Source organism: Rhinoraja longicauda, chromosome 11 (genome assembly GCF_053455715.1).
Source record: "Rhinoraja longicauda isolate Sanriku21f chromosome 11, sRhiLon1.1, whole genome shotgun sequence".
Classification (NCBI taxonomy): domain Eukaryota; kingdom Metazoa; phylum Chordata; class Chondrichthyes; order Rajiformes; family Arhynchobatidae; genus Rhinoraja; species Rhinoraja longicauda.
This window is the reverse complement of record NC_135963.1, coordinates 38426462-38444757: the sequence shown is the minus strand read 5'-3', so window position 1 is coordinate 38444757 and position 18296 is coordinate 38426462. Positions and strand designations below refer to the sequence as shown.

Genomic DNA, 18296 nt, shown 5'->3' with positions numbered 1-18296 from the left:
CTGATGTCATCCACTGATCCACTGAAAAAGTTTTAAAGAAGTGATTTTTTTGTGTTGAGATATTGAAAATTGTAGATGCTTTGAAGATCCTCAGTGTTCTTATATACAGATGATGTAAAATTAGGAAGGCAAATTGCATATTGGCCATTATTACAAGAGCACTTGAGTACTCAAGTAAAGGTACCTCACTGAAAGTACTTTGTTCTGTGGTGAGACCTAGAACACTGTTTACAGGTACTTCTAGCTAAGGAGTATTATGCTTACTTTGGAAGGAATGCAACGAAGGTTTCCTGATTGATTGCTGGGATGGGGAAGAGAGATGCAGCCTGGGCCTAGGCCCTCTCCTTTTTGGAGGAATGAGAGGTAATCTCTTTGAAACATATATAATTCTTACAAAGGTTGACAGAACAGATGCAGAGATTATGTTTCCTATGACTTACTTGTCTAGAACCAGAGGCCACAATCTCAAAATACAGAGTGGACCATTCAGGACTGAGAAGAGATTTCTGCACCTCAAGCGCAATAAATCTTTGGAACTCTCAACCCGAGAGGACTACGCCACTCAGTCACAAAGTTTATTCAAGACAGAGATGGGTAGGATTTAGTATATTGGGGAATTGAAGAATATGGGATTGGCACAGGAAAGTGGTGCTGAAATGAAAGTCCAACCATGTTGGACTGTGGGTGACTGAATTTCGTCCAATATTGGATGACAAATAAAGCTATCTTGAATCTTGAATCTTGAATCTTGAATGATGTTATTTAATGGTGGAACAGGCACAAGAGGTCAAATGGCTGACTCCTGCATTTATTTCTTGTATTATGAAATGGAAGACAAGAATTGGAGGTAGTTTTTCAGATTCTTCTTGTTTCTTTAGTTGGTCTTCAGTGCCTTCACTGAAGTTCCCTGGGTTTTGAAGTGACACAGGAGAGCACTGTGCTGTATGTGGGGCTGGCTGCACGTTCATGGCGGAGTTGACTGGTGGAAATGGGGAGGTGGTGTGCTCTTTCCATCATGTATTGCATGCTCCCAATGCATGGCTTGTGCTCGGTGCCATTCTGATGATCCTTCTGCACTTTCAACAGCTGTGTGCCATTGATTGTCAGATGTTATGGGGAATTATGCAGTTTTTCAAGGTGGTTTTGAGAATAGCCTTCAATCCTTTCTTCCGCCACTTTCAAACCCCATCTTGGTGATCAAGGTTATATGTACAGTGCATTCAAAAAGTATTCAGACACCTTCACTTTTTCCACATTTTGTTACGTTACAGCCTTATTTTAAAATGGATTAAACTCTTTTTTTTTCATTATCAATCTACACACAAATACTCCATAATAAAAAAAGCGAAAACAGGTGTGTAGAAATTTTTGCAACGTCATTATAAAGAAATAACTGAAATATCACATTTACATAAGTATTCAGACCCTTTACTCAGTACTTTGTTGAGGCACCTTTGGCAGCAATTACAGCCTCAAGTCTTCTTGGGTATGACGCTACAAGCTTGGCACACCTGTATTTGGGTCATTTCTCCCATTCTTCTCTGCAGATCCTCTCAAGCTCTGTCAGGTTGGATGGGGAGCGTCGATGCACAGCTATTTTCAGATCCCTCCAGAGAAGTTTGATCGGGTTCAAGTCCGGACTCTGGTTGGGCCACTCAAGGACATTCACAGACTTTGAGTGTCATAGCAAAGGGTCTGAATGCTAACGTAAATGTGTGATATTTTAGTTATTTCTTTTTAATTACTTTGCAAAAATTTCTAAACATCTGTTTTCGCTTCTTCATTCTGGGGTATTGTGTGTAGATTGATGATTTAAAATTATTATTTTTTAATCCATTTTAAAATATGGCTGTAACGTAACAAAATGTGGAAGAAGTGAAGGGGTCTGAATACTTTCTGAATGCACTGTAAATCTGTAAAGACTATTGGCAAAACAGACAGGAATTGGCAAGTAGGGAATGAGTAGCACTTTTAACTTAATAACCTATAAGCAGTGGAACAGCACAGGTAACAGGCATCGGTACTGGGAACACAACTATTTACAATGCATACTAATGACTTGGAAGAATGAAGCAAATGTACAACAGCTAAATTTGCAGACACTCAAAAATAGGTGGGAAGGCAAATTAGTTGACAGGTAGATATTGATAGGTTAAGTCATTGGGCAAAAATTGAGTATAATGTTGATATCTGTGGTTGTTTATTTTTCAAAGAAGAATAAAAAAGCATCGTACTTAAACAGAGAAAAAAAGCAGAAGGCTGCAGAACAACAGGATTTGGAAGTTGTATGAAACACTGAAAACTAGTATGTAACTGCAACAGTTGGTAAGGAGGCAAATTGAAAGTTGCCCTGTATTTCAAGGATGGGGAACTAGGAGTACACAAGAAGGGAAGTCTCCCTGTAATTGTACAAGCCACTAATAAGATCGTATCTTGCAAATTGTGATAAAATTTGTTGCCTCTATTTAAGAAAATATATTACTTCATTGGAGGTGGTTCAGAGAATGTTCACTTAAATGATCCTGGAAATGGAGTAGTTGTACCAAAAGATTAAATCAGTTGGGTGTTTACTCACTGGGGTTCAGAAAAATATGATCTTTTTGAATGTCAGAGTTTGGAGCAAGACACATTCTAACTGCTGAGAGGATATTTCCTTTCAAGGTAGAGCCTATGGTTTCAGAATCAGGAGCACCTTTGAAGAGTGAGATAAAGAAGGATTTATTTTCTCAGAAGGTTATGTCTTTAGAATTCATTGCTGCAGAAAGCTGATGGAGACTATATATTTAAGCCTTGGATAGATCGATTGAGAGTGAGAGGGTGAGAGGGTTCAGGGAGATGGGGAAAGAGCAGGAATGTGGACATGAGGAATTCAGATCAGCCATGATTTGATTGAATTTTTAAAAAGGCTTGTTGGGTTGCATGGTCTACTGCAGTTCCTGCTTGTTGTCTGAGGGCACATACTCAAATCAGCCTCAGGAAATCACTGCTGTAGTTGTTCAAGACCGAATCTTGGGCCCAGCTATCTTCAACTTTAATTTTTTTTTAAATGTTCCATTAGATTTATAGGGTGTAGACATTGCAGATGAGCCCAGTGCTCCTCAATTGTCTACTGAGGTATCATAGAATCATAAAATCTATAGCACAGAAACAGTCATTTAAACCCCCCTCACAAATGCTAACTATAATGCCTCTCTGTGCTAGTCCTATTTACCTCCAATTGCTGTCCAAACACTAATTAGCTGTCCAAACACCTTTTAAATATCATAATTGTATCTGCCTCCACTACCTCTTCTGGCAGCCCATTCCAGATATTCACCACCCTCTCTACCAAGTTTAGATTCAGCCACATTGCTGAGCTGCATATAGACCAGGTAAAGGTCGTAGATTTCTTTCTCTTGAGGACATGAATTACATAGGATGCCTTTATTATAATTCAATATGTTTATTAATAGTTGTATATTACAACTATATTTAAATACGAATTTGAAGTCCCTGGTTGCCATGGGGGATACAAATTCATGTCTTCTAATTATAATTTCTGCCTGTGGATACTACAGACTATGTGGAAAGTGCAGGATAGTGGAATGAGGAATCTTGGATTAGCCATGATCCGATTGAATGACAGAGCTCTTGATCTTATTTATAGTCTGGTGTTGTGTACTCTCATCGGTAATTTATAATTTAAAAGCAAGGTATTCATTTTATATGCTTTCATAGCTTTGAACCCTGTTAACTATGCATTTTTTTTGACCCTACCGGTGTGGGAATCACTTCATGGGCAGGGATGTTCTGGAAGTGCAGGAACATTCATTTCCTGGCAATGAGGAATTTAAGCATGGAGCTGTTTTCCTCTGCACCTGCAAACTGATCAATTTACTCCATGATCCATGCTACCACTGTAATAATAAGTATCCTAATGCACTGTCCGTATAGGTCTATGTAGTTTAGTTTATTGTCACGTGTGCCAGACTCAGTGAAAAGCTTTTGTTGCGTGCTAACCAGTCGGCGGAAAGACAATACCTGATTACAATCGAGCCTTCCACAGTGTATATATACTTTTTTTAAGGCATTTTGAGTGCAAAATAAAGTGCAGAAATGCCCGATAAAGATCATCTAAGTATCGCCAATGAGATAGATAGTAGTTCAGGACTGCTCTCTAATTGCTGATAGAATGGTTCATTTGCCTGATAATTTGCTCATTATTATCCAGTATGGATTAACTGCTCACTGTTGAGAATGTACAGTGCCCTCCATAATGTTTGGGACAAAGACCCATCATTTATTTATTTGCTTCTGTACTCCACAATTTGAGATTTGTAATAGAAAAAAATCACTTGTGGTTAAAGTGCACATTGTCAGATTTTATTAAAGGCCATTTTTATACATTTTGGTTTGACCATGTAGAAATTACAGCTGTGTTTATACATAGTCCCCCCATTTCAGGACACCATAATGTTTGGGACAGGTGGCTTCACAGGTGTTTGAAATTGCTCAGGTGTGTTTAATTGCCTCCTTAATGCAGGTATAAGAGAGCTCTCAGCACCTAGTCTGTCTTCCATTCTTTCCATCACCCTTGGAAGCTTTTTTTGCTATTTATCACCATGAGGACCAAAGTTGTGCCAATGAAAGTCAAAGAAGCCATAACGAGACTGAGAAAACAAGAATAAAACTGTTAGAGACATCAGCCAAACCTGAGGCTTACCAAAATCAACTGTTTGGAACACTTTTAAGAAGAAAGAGAGCACTGGTGAGCTTACTAATCGCAAAGGGACTGGCAGGCCAAGGAAGACCTCCGCAGCTGATGACAGAATTCTCTCTATAATAAAGAAAAATTCCCAAACACCTGTCCGACGGATCAGAAACACACTTCAGGAGTCAGGTGTGGATTTGTCAATGACCACTGTCCACAGAAGACATGAACAGAAATATAGAGGCTACACTGCAAGATGCAAACCACTGGTTAACCACAAAAATAGGATGGCCAGGTTACAGTTTGCCAAGAAGTACTTAAAAGAACAATCACAGTTCTGGATAAAGGTCTTGTGGAAAGATGAGACGAAGATTAAGTTATACCAGAGTGATGGCAAGGGCAAAGTAGGGAGGAGAGAAGGAACTGCCCAAGATCCAAAGCATACCACCTATTCTGTGAAGCACGGTGGTGGTGGTGTTATGGCCTGGGCAAGTATGGCTGCTGAAGGTACTGGCTCACTTATCTTCATTGATGATACAACTGCTGATGGTAGTAGCATAATGAATTCTGAAGTTTATCAACATATCCTATCTGCTCAAGTTCAAACAAATGCCTCAAATCTCATTGGCCGGCGGTTCATTCTACAGCATGATAATGATCCCAAACATACTGCTAAAGCAACAAAGAAGTTTTTCAAAGCTAAAAAATGGTCAATTCTTGAGTGGCCAAGTCAATCACCTGATCTGAACCCAATTGAACATGCCTTTTAAATGCTGAAGAGAAAATTGAAGGTGATTAGCCCCCAAAACAAGCGTAAGTTAAAGATGGCTGCAATCCTGGCCTGGCAGGACATCACCAGAGAAGACACCCAGCAACTGGTGATGTCCACAAATCGCAGACTTCAAGCAGTCGTTGCATCTAAAGGATATGCAACAAATACTAAACATGATTACTTTCATTTACATGACATTGCTGTGTCCCAAACATTATGGTGCCCTGAAATAAGGGGACTATGTATAAACACTGCTGTAATTTCTACATGGTGAAACTAAAATGTATAAAAATGGCCTTCATTAAAATCTGACAATGCGCACTTTAACCTAATGTGATTTTTTTTCTATTACAAATCTAAAATTGTGGAGTACAGAGGCTTAATAAATAAATGATGGGTCTTTGTCCCAAACATTATGGAGGGCACTGTACCTGGTCAGCTGCTCTTTTGATATTGGTGCTAGTCCCTGCAATCCACCTACAACCAGCTTTGTAGCTTTGCACTGCATGTGCAAATACCACAAAGAAAACGACATGGACCCACACTCCACACGTGCACAATTTTAAATTCAACCTCTGCAATCGTACATACACATGTTGAGGACATTAGTACATGCATGACCCTTGAGGATGAACATTTTTGCATGGAAATGCATATTTCTATATTTAGACAATCACTGGAGGCTGTTCTGTGATCATAGTACTATCGTAGCTTTCCGCAACCTAGTTATTTTGCTATCTGTACAAAGTATGTTATATCATCCCAGAAGATTACTCCCAGCATTGCTGTTTATGTTAAGTATTTGTAACTTTTAAAATATAAATATTTACTACTTTTTGGGCTTTTGCACAAATGCTGTTAACTACCTTACATTGGAAAAGTCATGCATTTTTAATTCAGCACATACAAATGTGATCACATCCAGGAGTCAGGCAGTGTTTGATGCAGGTGAATGCTAGTAGCCTTGACTAGAAGAATGAATGGAAAGTATTCCATGTTGGGAACAAATGCAACATATTGTATTTTCCTATTTTTAACAACTAATATTCCAGATAATAATTTCCTCAGCTTCATTTTGACTTTCAGAGATCATGTTAGACTTACCTGAAGCACTAATTGTATTTTATTCTATCTTTTGTTGCAGGGATTTTTCAGTAAAAGGTTAAAAGGCTCTATCAAACGAACCAAGAGCCAGCCAAAACTTGACCGCAACACCAGCTTCCGTCAGATACTGCCATCATTGAGAAACTCGGAGAGTGAACGGTAAAACATTATCAGTTTACTTATCCCCAATTTAAGTATTAAAGTGGTTAAATATAAAATGCTGTATATAAGTTAAAAATTCTGGCCCTCAGTTAAGGTGTCCTATCCCTTGTGGATGTGCAATGTATCTACACGTCACTCTGTGGGCTGCACATGCACTGTGTGTGCGTGTGTGCGTGCGCATGTTTTTTTACTTGTCTATTAATTGTGGTTGAATTCATGTCATGAATTAAGGGCATTGTTGGAAGATTTATTTTATTTTCCAAGACAATGCGATTTGACAACATTTATTCTGTTGTGCCACAGAGAGCCATATTCTATAGTGTGGTTTAATTGTCATCTTCACACTGAATATCACAGTGGAAGAAGAAACACAGATTCTAATTATTAACTGTTTTTGCTTTGTGTTAATTGTATAATAATATAGTGCAGAAATAAGTAAATATGCCTCTAAATTCTGCACTAGCGAAGCTCTAATTAGCTCATTCCAAGAAATCAGTTAATTCCACATTCCTGCTTTTCCTGTATTCCTCAACATTTTTTCTCTCTTTAGTCTTTAACTGATTATCTTTTGAAATTGTAGCTACCGTGCTAGCCACTTAGTAAATAAAAATATATTTTCCTTGTGTTTCTGATACTTGTGGTAATAGCTTGCATCTGGTTCTTCGATCACTGAAAATAGTAACTCTTTATTTACTCTTTAAACCATTCATGCCTTTATTCCTCTCCACCTCTTAATACATGTCTTTCTGCTGTAAAGTGTGCAGCCCAACCTTCTCCCGAGTATCTATGCAATCCCTGAAACCATTTCACAAAATAGCTTACATATCCTCCCCAAAGCCACCACAATCTTCCAAAACTTGGATTCCAAGAATTGCAAACAACTTTCCACTGAAATGCCAACTGGTTAGTGCTTTACCTCATTGATGAACTTTCAGCCTCTGTTTATAAAGTTCAGTGATTCATATTTTCAGTGACTGCTTTGTAAGCTGTCCTATCCCTTGCAAAGATTTGTGCAACAAATACTTTTAGTCTGATTGTTTGTGCAGTTTAAAATTGCATCATTGATGTATTGTCTCCCTTTATTTTTTCCACATTATTTATGCAAACATTTGTCAATGTTAAAATTAATCTCCCATTTGTTCATTCTTTACACTTGATCTTCAAATCTATTCCCTTCTCTTCCCTTGTTTGCTTTTCAGTCATGTGTCATTTACAGATTTTGAAATTGTGCCCGAGTCCAAGTCATTAATGTATATTGGGGAATGTCACTGTGAACGTTCCTCGGTAGCACACAGAACCTTCCCCATGTGTCCATTCTTACCCCTTCTGCAGTTTTATAATAATTCTGCCATTGCCCATTTTATCACACGGGTTTCAAGTTTTACTCAAGAGCCTGATACTTTATCAATCACTTTTTAAATGTCATAGTTGTAAATTTGAGTTCTACTTTGCCTGTTAGCTTTTTATTGTCGAGATAAGATTTCATTGAATTAGTGTCTAGAATGTGGAACAAAAAAGACTTCAGGATTGAGTGCTGCTTCCCTTGTGCCATGGTTCAGGATGTCTCTGAGCAACTACAGAACATTCTCAAGGGGGAGTCTGAGCAACTGGAGGCACATTGATACCATAATATCGGTATGAAAAGTGATGAGGTCCTGTGGATTGAATATATGAGGTTAGGAAAGAGGTTAAAAAGCAGGATCTTGAGGGTGGTAATCCCTGGACTACTCTCAATGCCAGGTGCTAGGCTGGACAGGAATGGAAGGATGGGCCATGTGAATAGATGGCTGAGGAGTTGGTTTTTGTGCATTGCTTGTACAGTGGCTCAGATGGTAGGGTGCTGAGGCTTTATAAGGCACTGGTCAGACCGCATTTGGAGTATTGTGAGCTGTTTTGGGTCCCATATCTGAGGAAGGATGTGCTGGCAATGGAGAGGGTCCAGAGAAGATTTATGAGAACAATCCCAGGAATGATTCGGTTGACATATGATGAGCGTTTGCAGGCACTGGGCCTGTACTCGCTGGAGTTTAGAAGGATGAGAGGAGGACCTAATTGAAACTTACCGAATAGTGAAAGGCCTGGATAGAGTGAATGTGGAGAGGATGTTTCAACTAGTGGGAATTTCTTTAGTCAGAGGGTGGTGAATCTGTGGGATTCATTGCCACAGACTGTTTGGAGGCAAAGTCAATGGATATTTTTAAGGCAGAGATTAACAGATTCTTGATTAGTAAAGGGTTATGGGTGAAGGCAGGATAATTGGATTGAGAGGGAATGACAGATCAGCCATGATTGAATGGTGGAGTAGACCTGATGGGCCGAATGGCCTAATTCTGCTCCGAGAACTTATGAAGCCCCCTTTTTGGAATGAGCAATTTTAAAAAATCAACTTTTATCGCATTACATGTTCAGTTTGAAAAAGGCTGGAATAAAGACAACAGATTTTCTGAATAAACTTTCTTTTATAGCTTAAATTTTCTTACATTCTTCAAGTAGCAGTGGGGAATATTTTTGATGTCTCATTTAAACCATGTTATTTTGTGAATACTTTAAAATGTTTTCATGTTGATTGGCCTGGTGAGTTTGAAATGAACAGTGTCATAAAAACAAAATGACAGCAAGCTTATCCGTTGTGCTGCTGTTTTTAATTTCAATAAGCACTTGAATCTTTTGGTGTGTGAAATGCATTGGGAATTATGTTCGAAAAATCATTGGATAACATGAAGGATTTTTGAATTACATGGCGTGTTTTTATATAATTGTGTCTCTGGATTATCAGAGGAAGGGCAGTCATCTGCATTACTTTATTGTCTTAAATTATGTAAAGGCAGAAATATAATGGCTGCTAATGTGTATCTGTCTTTCTCTATATCCTCTTTTGGTTATTGCTTCTTGTGTAAGTGCCTCGCTGTCCCTGAGAATGTTAATCAATTCTTAGAATCATAGGTACGGCAAAGGTTGTGATAAAATTGTGGTAGAAGATAAAAGAGGCACATTGTACAGGGCACATTGTAAGGGCAATTTGATGAAATTCCATTTCTCTGTCACCACTTTGGGAGTAAATTTTCAGAAGCCACTGGCCACAGTTATTAGCTATTCTGTTCTCGGGATGTTCTCAGATTTCAATGGCAAAAGAACAAGAGGGATGACTTCTCTTCAAAGTATTTCATGTTATGCCACAAATTGGATGAAATCAATTTACCTATGAGGAGAATTGAACTTATTGTACATTCTTTGAGTAATTAAAGCAGGGTTGCACTTGAAGAAAAAAATACAGTGATGGCTAGTGAATCTGAGTAAAGATGGTAAATCTGAGGAAAGGTGGAGTAAAACATCTTTGTGAATTGCTGCTTTGTGAATGGTAGAGCTACCTTCACCCACTCTGCTCCCTGGTTTACCCCTGAACTCCGCATGATGAAAACTCATGCCCGCCAACTTGAAAGACTCCGCAACAAAACAGGTCTCACAATTCACTCCCAAGCCTACAAAGACCACATGCAGCACTACAAAGATGCCCTCTCCCGCGCCCACTCCACCTACTACTCTCAAATAATTCACTCTGGCTCCGGAAACCCAAAAACACTCTTCTCTACAATAAACAAACTCCTCAGCCCCCTGGACACCATCTCCCAATCATTCACAGTTGACAAATGCACCACTTTCCTTTCATTCTTCCAAAGCAAAATAGACAACATCTACAGCACCTTAACCACCAACGCACCTGCTCCCCCTCAAACCACCTGCCCCCCCTTATCCTGTCAACCCCTGCCTCAGTTCTCCCCAATCTCCACCACCGACCTCTCTGACCTCTTCACAGGAATAAAAACTGCCACCTGCTCTCTGGACCCCATCCCCTCCAGCTTTGTCAAGGCCTGCCTTCCTGCTCTCTCTCCACTTATCACTGCAACAATAAACTCCTCCCTGTCCACTGGCATCGTCCCGCCATCCCTCAAAATCGCTGCTGTCACCCCCATTCTGAAAAAACCTGGTCTAAACCCTGACACCCCAAACAACTTCAGACCAATCTCCAACCTACCCTTTCTGTCCTCCATAGCCCTCCATAACCTGGCTAACATAATTCAGCAGTTTTATTGGAATAAAGATGGTGTAGCTGCAATGTGAGTGCTGTAGCTTCCCAACTCAAATACCACCTCTCTACCAATAACCTGTATGAAACTTTCCAATCCGGATTCCGCTCCAACCACTGTACTGAAACTGCGCTCCTCAAAATTACAAACGACATTCTCCTCTCCTCCGACGCTGGCAACCTCAACATCCTCATCCTACTTGACCTCAGCGCCGCCTTTGACACCATAAATCACTCCATTCTCCTCACCCGACTTAAAACCTCCCTTAACATCACCGGCACAGCCCTATCCTGGTTCAAATCTTACCTCTCTGACAGACACCAGTTCATCTCCATTAACAACTGTAAATCCCCCACCGCTCCCCTCCCCCAAGGTGTCCCCCAAGGCTCAGTCCTTGGCCCCCTCCTCTTCATCCTCTACCTGTTCCCCCTTGGTCAATTAATCCGCCGTCATGGTCTCAACTTCCACTGCTTCGCCGATGATATCCAGCTCCTCATCTCCACCAAGTCAATCTCCCCCACCACACACTCTACACTGACAAACTGCATCACTGAAATAAAATCTTGGCTTCAATCAAATTTCCTCAAACTCAATTGCAACAAATCTGAAATCATCATCATTGGTCCAAAAACGCTCACCAAATCCACCCAAAACTTCATCCTCAACATTGATGGTCTCCCAGTATCCACCTCCCCTCACATCCGGAATCTTGGAATCATCTTTGATCAAACCCTCTCCTTCGACAAACACATCAAACACATCACAAAGACAGCCTTCTTCCACCTCAAAAACATTGCCCGTCTCCGTCCATCCCTCTCCTCCACAGCTGCAGAAACCCTCATCCACGCCTTCATCACCTCCCGTCTGGACTACTGCAACAGCCTCCTCTATGGCGCACCCTCAAAAATCATCAGTAAACTTCAATACATTCAAAACTCCGCTGCCCGTCTACTCACCCACACCCCGATCCGTGACCATATCACCCCCGTCCTTTACAAACTCCACTGGCTCCCCATCCCCCAGAGAATCCAGTACAAAATCCTCCTCATAACCTACAAAGCCCTCCATAACCTGGCCCCGTCCTACCTGGCCGACCTCCTCCACAGGCACACTCCCACCTGCACCCTCCGCTCTGCTGCTGCCAATCTCCTATCCCCCCACATCCGGACCAAACTCAGATCCTGGGGGGACAGGGCTTCCTCCATCGCTGCTCCCACCCTATGGAACTCACTACCCCAAACCGTTAGAGACTCCCCCACACTCACCACATTCAAAACATCGCTGAAGTCCCACCTGTTCAGTACTGCCTTCAACCACTGAAGGTCACCTCACCTTCTGTCTCCTTTCTCTGTTCGTTTACTTATTTACTTATTTATCTATTTATTCATTTCCCTATGTTCTCTAAATCTCTGTAAAGCGTCTTTGAGTATATGAAAAGCGCTATATAAATAAAATGCATTATTATTATTATTATTACTACCTCACAGAGCCAGAGATCCAGGTTCGATCCTTTCCAGTGCATGGGAATGCTTTTTCTCTGGGTACTCCACTTCCCTCCCACATTCCAAAGGCAGACAGGTTTGTAAGTTAATGGACTTCAGTAAATTGCCCCTAGTGTGTATGATAGAACGTAGATACGGAGGGGGATCATTGGTAAGCGTGGACTCAGTGGGCCAAAGGGGCTGGTTTCCATGCATTGCCTCCAAGTTAAACATGAGCCTAACATAATTCAGCAGTTTTATTGGAATAAAGATGGTGTAGCTGCAATGTGAGTGGGAAATAGATGGGAGAGAATGATAAATAGAATTAGGATTTGGATAGCAATTAAACACTTAAGGCACAGGGAAATATGGAAATATGGCAGACGAAAGGTTCAAAAAGGTTCAAAGGTCTGTTTATTGTCATGCGTTCCAATTAAGGTACAGTGAAACTCGAATTACCATACATCCATACTAAAACTAGCAACAAGACACACAACTGCATAAAAGTTAATATAAATATCCACCACAGCGTATTCCCCACATTCCTCTGTGATGGAAGGCAATAAAGTCTAAACTTCTTCCTCTTTATTCTCCCACGATCGGGGCAGTCGAAACATCCGCAGTCGGTGCGAATGCAGCTCCCACAGCCGGCCATCGAAGCTCCCGCGTCGGGGCGATGGAAGCTCCCGCGTCGAGCGATCGAAGCCCCTGCGTCAGGGCGATCGAAGCTCCCGCGTCGAGCGATCGAAGCCCCCGCCTTGGGGCGATCGAAGCTCCCACATCGGGGCGATCGAAACTCCCACATCGGGGTGGTCCAAACTCCTGTGGTTTGGAGCTCCTGAAGTCGGTCTCTAATGAGCTCCCCGATGTTAAAGTCGCAGGTTCCCATGGTTGGAGCTCCGAGAGCGATCCCCGACATTGATCGCCAGCTCCATGATGTTAAGTCCTGCAGGCTCCCGCGTCCCGAAACAGTCTTTTTGGTCATGGACAGAAAATAAATTTCCAGCATTAGCTGATAAGAGAGTAGATATTGATGTTAATATCTCAGTTCCATGTGGGTTTGAGGCATAGACATTTTGACTGAGGAAGGGTATGGAGGTTTCCAGGAACGAGTAAGTCACAGTGGAGTGGGTAGGGGAATGGGCTCCAAAATGAAGGGAAGGGTTATGTGGCAGGCTGCTCTGTTGGGTATTGGGCAGATCTGTAAATTACAAACCCTCTTCATTGTAGATATAATCAAAGGTGCTCTTAAGTCATTGATGTTTAAAGGTCTTTGCCAGTTTGTTTTTGAGAATTATTGGGACGTCTGTGTTAGTTTCCCAGCATGGCAAAACAAACTGTTAGCTTCATTTCTCTCCACAAATGCCTATTCTAAAATAGTTCTTTCTCTTGTGTTGAATTATTGTTTGGTCAAAGTCAGCATATTGTTCAATATTGTTCCAAACTCGACACTTAATGCAGTTATCAATCATTCATGACAGGTTGCTTATCCCTCTGTGGTGCCCAAGTGTCTGCCCAGTTGGTCAAAGTTAGATGTTCTCTGAAGGCAGTACAAAACTGATACATATTTGGAATATTTGTGCAACTTTCTAATAGTCTGTCTATGCTTTACCAACTCGGAAGGCTATTTTTACAATTCATTAATCTCATTTTAATCATGAGCTGGTGGGGATGACTCTTTTCTTTGGCACCAACTATTATTTGCAGTGTATGCAGATCCCCCAAAAATGAGATAAAGAATCAAAGGATGTCCACTTTATTGCACTTCCATTTGACACTGTAACAAAGCTCTCTAATGCTGGACACCGTTTGTTGTTTCCTCCACTATTTGCTTAGACAGTGAGATAAATTCTAGGGTTACTTTTTCTATTTTGAATTTATTGCTCTTAACTCTTTGGTGATCTTTGTCATTTGGAGACATGGTTCATGTTAGTCGAGGATAGCAGACTCAGAAATAGGCTGCTGTGGACAGCTGGAGCTTGGATTAAAGAACACAATTAAACTTTATGGTCTTTGGACGCCACAGCTGATCCGCCTCGCTGAAGAATTATGGAAATGTTGTGATCGGAGGAAAGAAGGCTTTACAGTGTTAGAGGAGGCTGATTGTGAATGAGCAAGAAACTTGTCATCTGCAGTCAGCATGAAGGAACTTTAACTATGTGTTTTGTTAAGCAAGGTCTGATCACTTCCTTTACCAGCAGTACAGATTTAATATACATCCAGCATCTAGTATTGACAAATACAAGATCAGAGCAGCTATGGGTTCTTGTAAATTATTTTAAAAATAAATTGTATCCAGCATGCATGTGTGATGAAAAGGACATTCTATTTTTTAAACTGGATTTGACCTTGATTCTCCTTTTGCATGGAGGAAAGCCATGGGATATTAAAGTCATCATGTGGTTAGAATGCTTCTTGTTATTGTGTAATGAAAAAGATAATCTGAATAAGCCATAGACATTTCAAGTACATAGACTTTCCTTTATCATAGGGGAATCACAGTAAAAGCAAATTGGAAATGGGGTGTTTCTAAACACTGTTTTCTTCCCGAGGAAAATGCCAGGTTTTATGGATGTTTCCATCGTATATTGTTATCTGTAACAAGCCATCTGTATAAAGCTGGCAATTTGCTATCTCTAGTGAAGATATTTATTTACGTTAAGCTGTAGGCAAGTGACCAATTTCACATTTTGCTCTTGGTTCAAGCTGAAAAAATGCAATTACGGATTTATTTTTGAATTGGTGGAAGATACCTTAGATTTCCATTATGGCAGGTGAGTGAGAATGAGAAACCGTGTATTTATGGGCAATAAACAAAAAGCTGGAGTAACTCAGCAGATGAGGCAGGTCTGTCAAGGGAATGGACAGTAATATCAGTGCGAAGAAAGGCACCAACTCAAAGTCTGTTCTCTCCACAGACCCACTGAATTCCTCCAGCCTTTTATTTGTCTCAAGATTATAACATCTGCAGTTTTTCTCGTGTCTACAGTATGTCAATTGAATTATGGTGGCTGGGGGGGGGGGGGGGGGGGTTGCAGCAGTCAGACATTGTAGTGACTGTATTAGTATTGTTCTTTGGAAGGAGGTATAAGACATTCCCTGCAGAGCCATTATCCTTGATTGTTGATTTGAAGTCTGCAGTTTTGCAATTGGAATACTGCTTTCAACAAACAGGTGAAACTACCAGTGGATTTGAAAAGTGAAACTGTGATGAAGTGTCATCACAAGCACAATTTTCCCGTGTGGAACATTGAGCTGTATTCATCATTAGGATCCCAAGTATAATTCCTGCCCATTGCTGAGTTTGTCTCTGATGGGGCAAAGACTAACCCAGCAAACGCACAACTAATAAGGGAAAATTGTGATAGATTTGCTTCTCCTGATTAATTATTGATGCTAGAAAATGTGTGTTTCTGAACACGGATAAGCAGTGGAAAGTCTCTGGTTTACGAAAGATTAAAAAAATTATCAGGGATCATCCTGATTGTCGTTTATCAAACCCATGCTGGAGATGCTGATTTATGTGAACAAATTGATTGAGCTTGGCCCTGTTGACCTTTAGATAATTATTCTGATCTAACTATTCCCACTCATATATGGTGTGTCTTCAAAAAAGACGTTTCAGTCGTAAACAAATAGCCCTTAAGTAGATTTCCTCCAAATTCCCCTCTTTCTGTTTAACAATTGGAGTTGTAATGTTTGATAGTCTCTACTTGTAATTCACAACTATTTATCTCCATAATTAAGATGGTTAGTTCTGTATGCGCATCAGAGGTAGAGATTCGTTCCGATTATCCTCGTAACCTGTGTAGTCAAGCTGCTACATTCGATTCATTCCAATCTATGAGCATAGGGAAGGAGTGATGTATTTATTATTTAAAGATATCGATCTAATTGGACAGAGAAAAATTGTTGTCATAAAATCCCATTTATCTAGCACAAGGTTGTGAATTTTCAGTGTTGCAGACATTGACGTGTACTGATTTCCTTGCATCTTCAATCCCCAGTTTAACACAGTTACACCAATGTTCCTTCTGCTAATCTCTTAATGTTCATTAGTTGGCACATTTTGTTATATGAAGCATCAACAATTTCTCTTCCCTACCTCTGCTGTTTAGATTTCCTCTTTAGCAACCTGATAGAAATCAAATATCTTTGACTTCAAGTAGAAAGCTTTGATTGATATTTTCTCCTGACTATTTCAGAGGCTATTTCAGCGATACATTGTCCCACAGGCTTCTGTAGTAAATGTACATTGAAGTAGATCAGTGTAGCTGTTTTCAATATCTGATTGAATATAATTTTGTTAGTTCTGGTTGTCCTCTGGCTTTTTACCCAAGCAAATACTTTGTTACTTGAACTTGGCTGATCCTTCACCCAATATTCACGTGTCAACCTTTTACCATGTATTACTGAAACCACTCAACAGCAGCATATTTCTTTCTCTTGCTCCAGACTACATTTATGGAGGCTAATTGTGGATGATTTGTACCATCTAGGACACAGACAAATTTGGGCTCATAGTGGTCTTCATTCCATGTTACTGATCTTGTTGAATAACTGATATGTAAGTTTAAAATAGACAATAGGTGCAGGAGGAGGCCATTCGGCCCTTTGAGCCAGCACCGCCATTCAATGTGATCATGGCTGATCATTCTCAATCAGTACCCCGTTTCTGCCTTCTCCCCATATCCCCTGACTCCGCTATCCTTAAGAGCTCTATCTAGCTCTCTCTTGAATGCATTCAGAGAATTGGTCTCCACTGCCTTCTGAGGCAGAGAATTCCACAGATTCACAACTCTCTGACTGAAAAAGTTTTTCCTCATCTCAGTTCTAAATGGTCTACCCCTTATTCTTAAACTGTGGCCCCTTGTTCTGGACTCCCCCAACATTGGGAACATGTTTCCTGCCTCTAACGTGTCCAACCCCTTAATAATCTTATACGTTTCGATAAGATCCCCTCTCATCCTTCTAAATTCCAGTGTATACAAGCCTAGTCGCTCCAGTCTTTCAACATATGACAGTCCCGCCATTCCGGGAATTAACCTAGTAAACCTACGCTGCATGCCCTCAATAGCAAGAATATCCTTCCTCAAATTTGGAGACCAAAACTGCACACAGTACTCCAGGTGCGGTCTCACTAGGGCCCTGCACAACTGCAGAAGGACCTCTTTGCTCCATACTCAACTCCCCTTGTTATGAAGGCCAACATTCCATTGGCTTTCTTCACTGCCTGCTGTACCTGCATGCTTCCTTTCAGTGACTGATGCACTAGGACACCCAGATCTCGTTGTACGTCCCCTTTTCCTAACTTGACACCATTCAGATAATACTCTGCCTTCCTATTCTTACCACCAAAGTGGATAACCTCACACTTATCCACATTAAACTGCATCTGCCATGCATCTGCCCACTCACACAACCTGTCCAAGCCACCCTGCAACCTCATAGGATCTTCCTCACAGTTCACACTACCACCCAGTTTTGTATCATCTGCAAATTTGCTAATAGTACTTTTAATCCTTTCATCCAAGTCATTCATGTATATTGTAAATAGCTGCGGTCCCAGCACCGAGCCTTGCGGTACCCCACTAGTTACTGCCTGCCATTCTGAAAGGGACCCATTTATCCCCACTCTTTGCTTTCTGTCGGTCAACCAATTTTCTATCCATGCCAGTACCCTACCTCCAATACCATGTGCTCTAATTTTGCCCACTAATCTCCTATGTGGAACCTTGTCGAAGGCTTTCTCAAAGTCAAGGCACACCACATCCACCGGCTCTCCCCTGTCAATTTTCCTAGTTACATCCTCAAAGAATTCCAGAAGATTAGTCAAGGATGATTTCCCCTTCGTAAATCCATGCTGACTCGGAATAATCCTGTTACTACTATCCAAATGCTCCGCAATTTTGTCTTTTATAATTGACTCCAGCATCTTCCCCACCACTGATGTAAGGCTAACCGATGTGGGCTCTTGTACAAAATATGGACTCGGCGACTGT

The 18296-nt window shown here is 40.8% G+C and overlaps 1 protein-coding gene across 5 annotated transcripts in view; it reads left to right on the top strand.

The window, feature by feature from the left end:
* rasal2 (RAS protein activator like 2) overlaps positions 1 to 18296 on the top strand; it is a 307207-nt gene that overhangs the window by 204836 nt on the left and 84075 nt on the right. For all 5 annotated transcript variants that reach the window (XM_078407405.1, XM_078407406.1, XM_078407409.1 and 2 more), the window contains exon 5: positions 6607 to 6725. In XM_078407405.1, coding sequence (XP_078263531.1) covers positions 6607 to 6725 — 119 coding nt within the window. The remainder of the gene's footprint in view (positions 1 to 6606; positions 6726 to 18296) is intronic.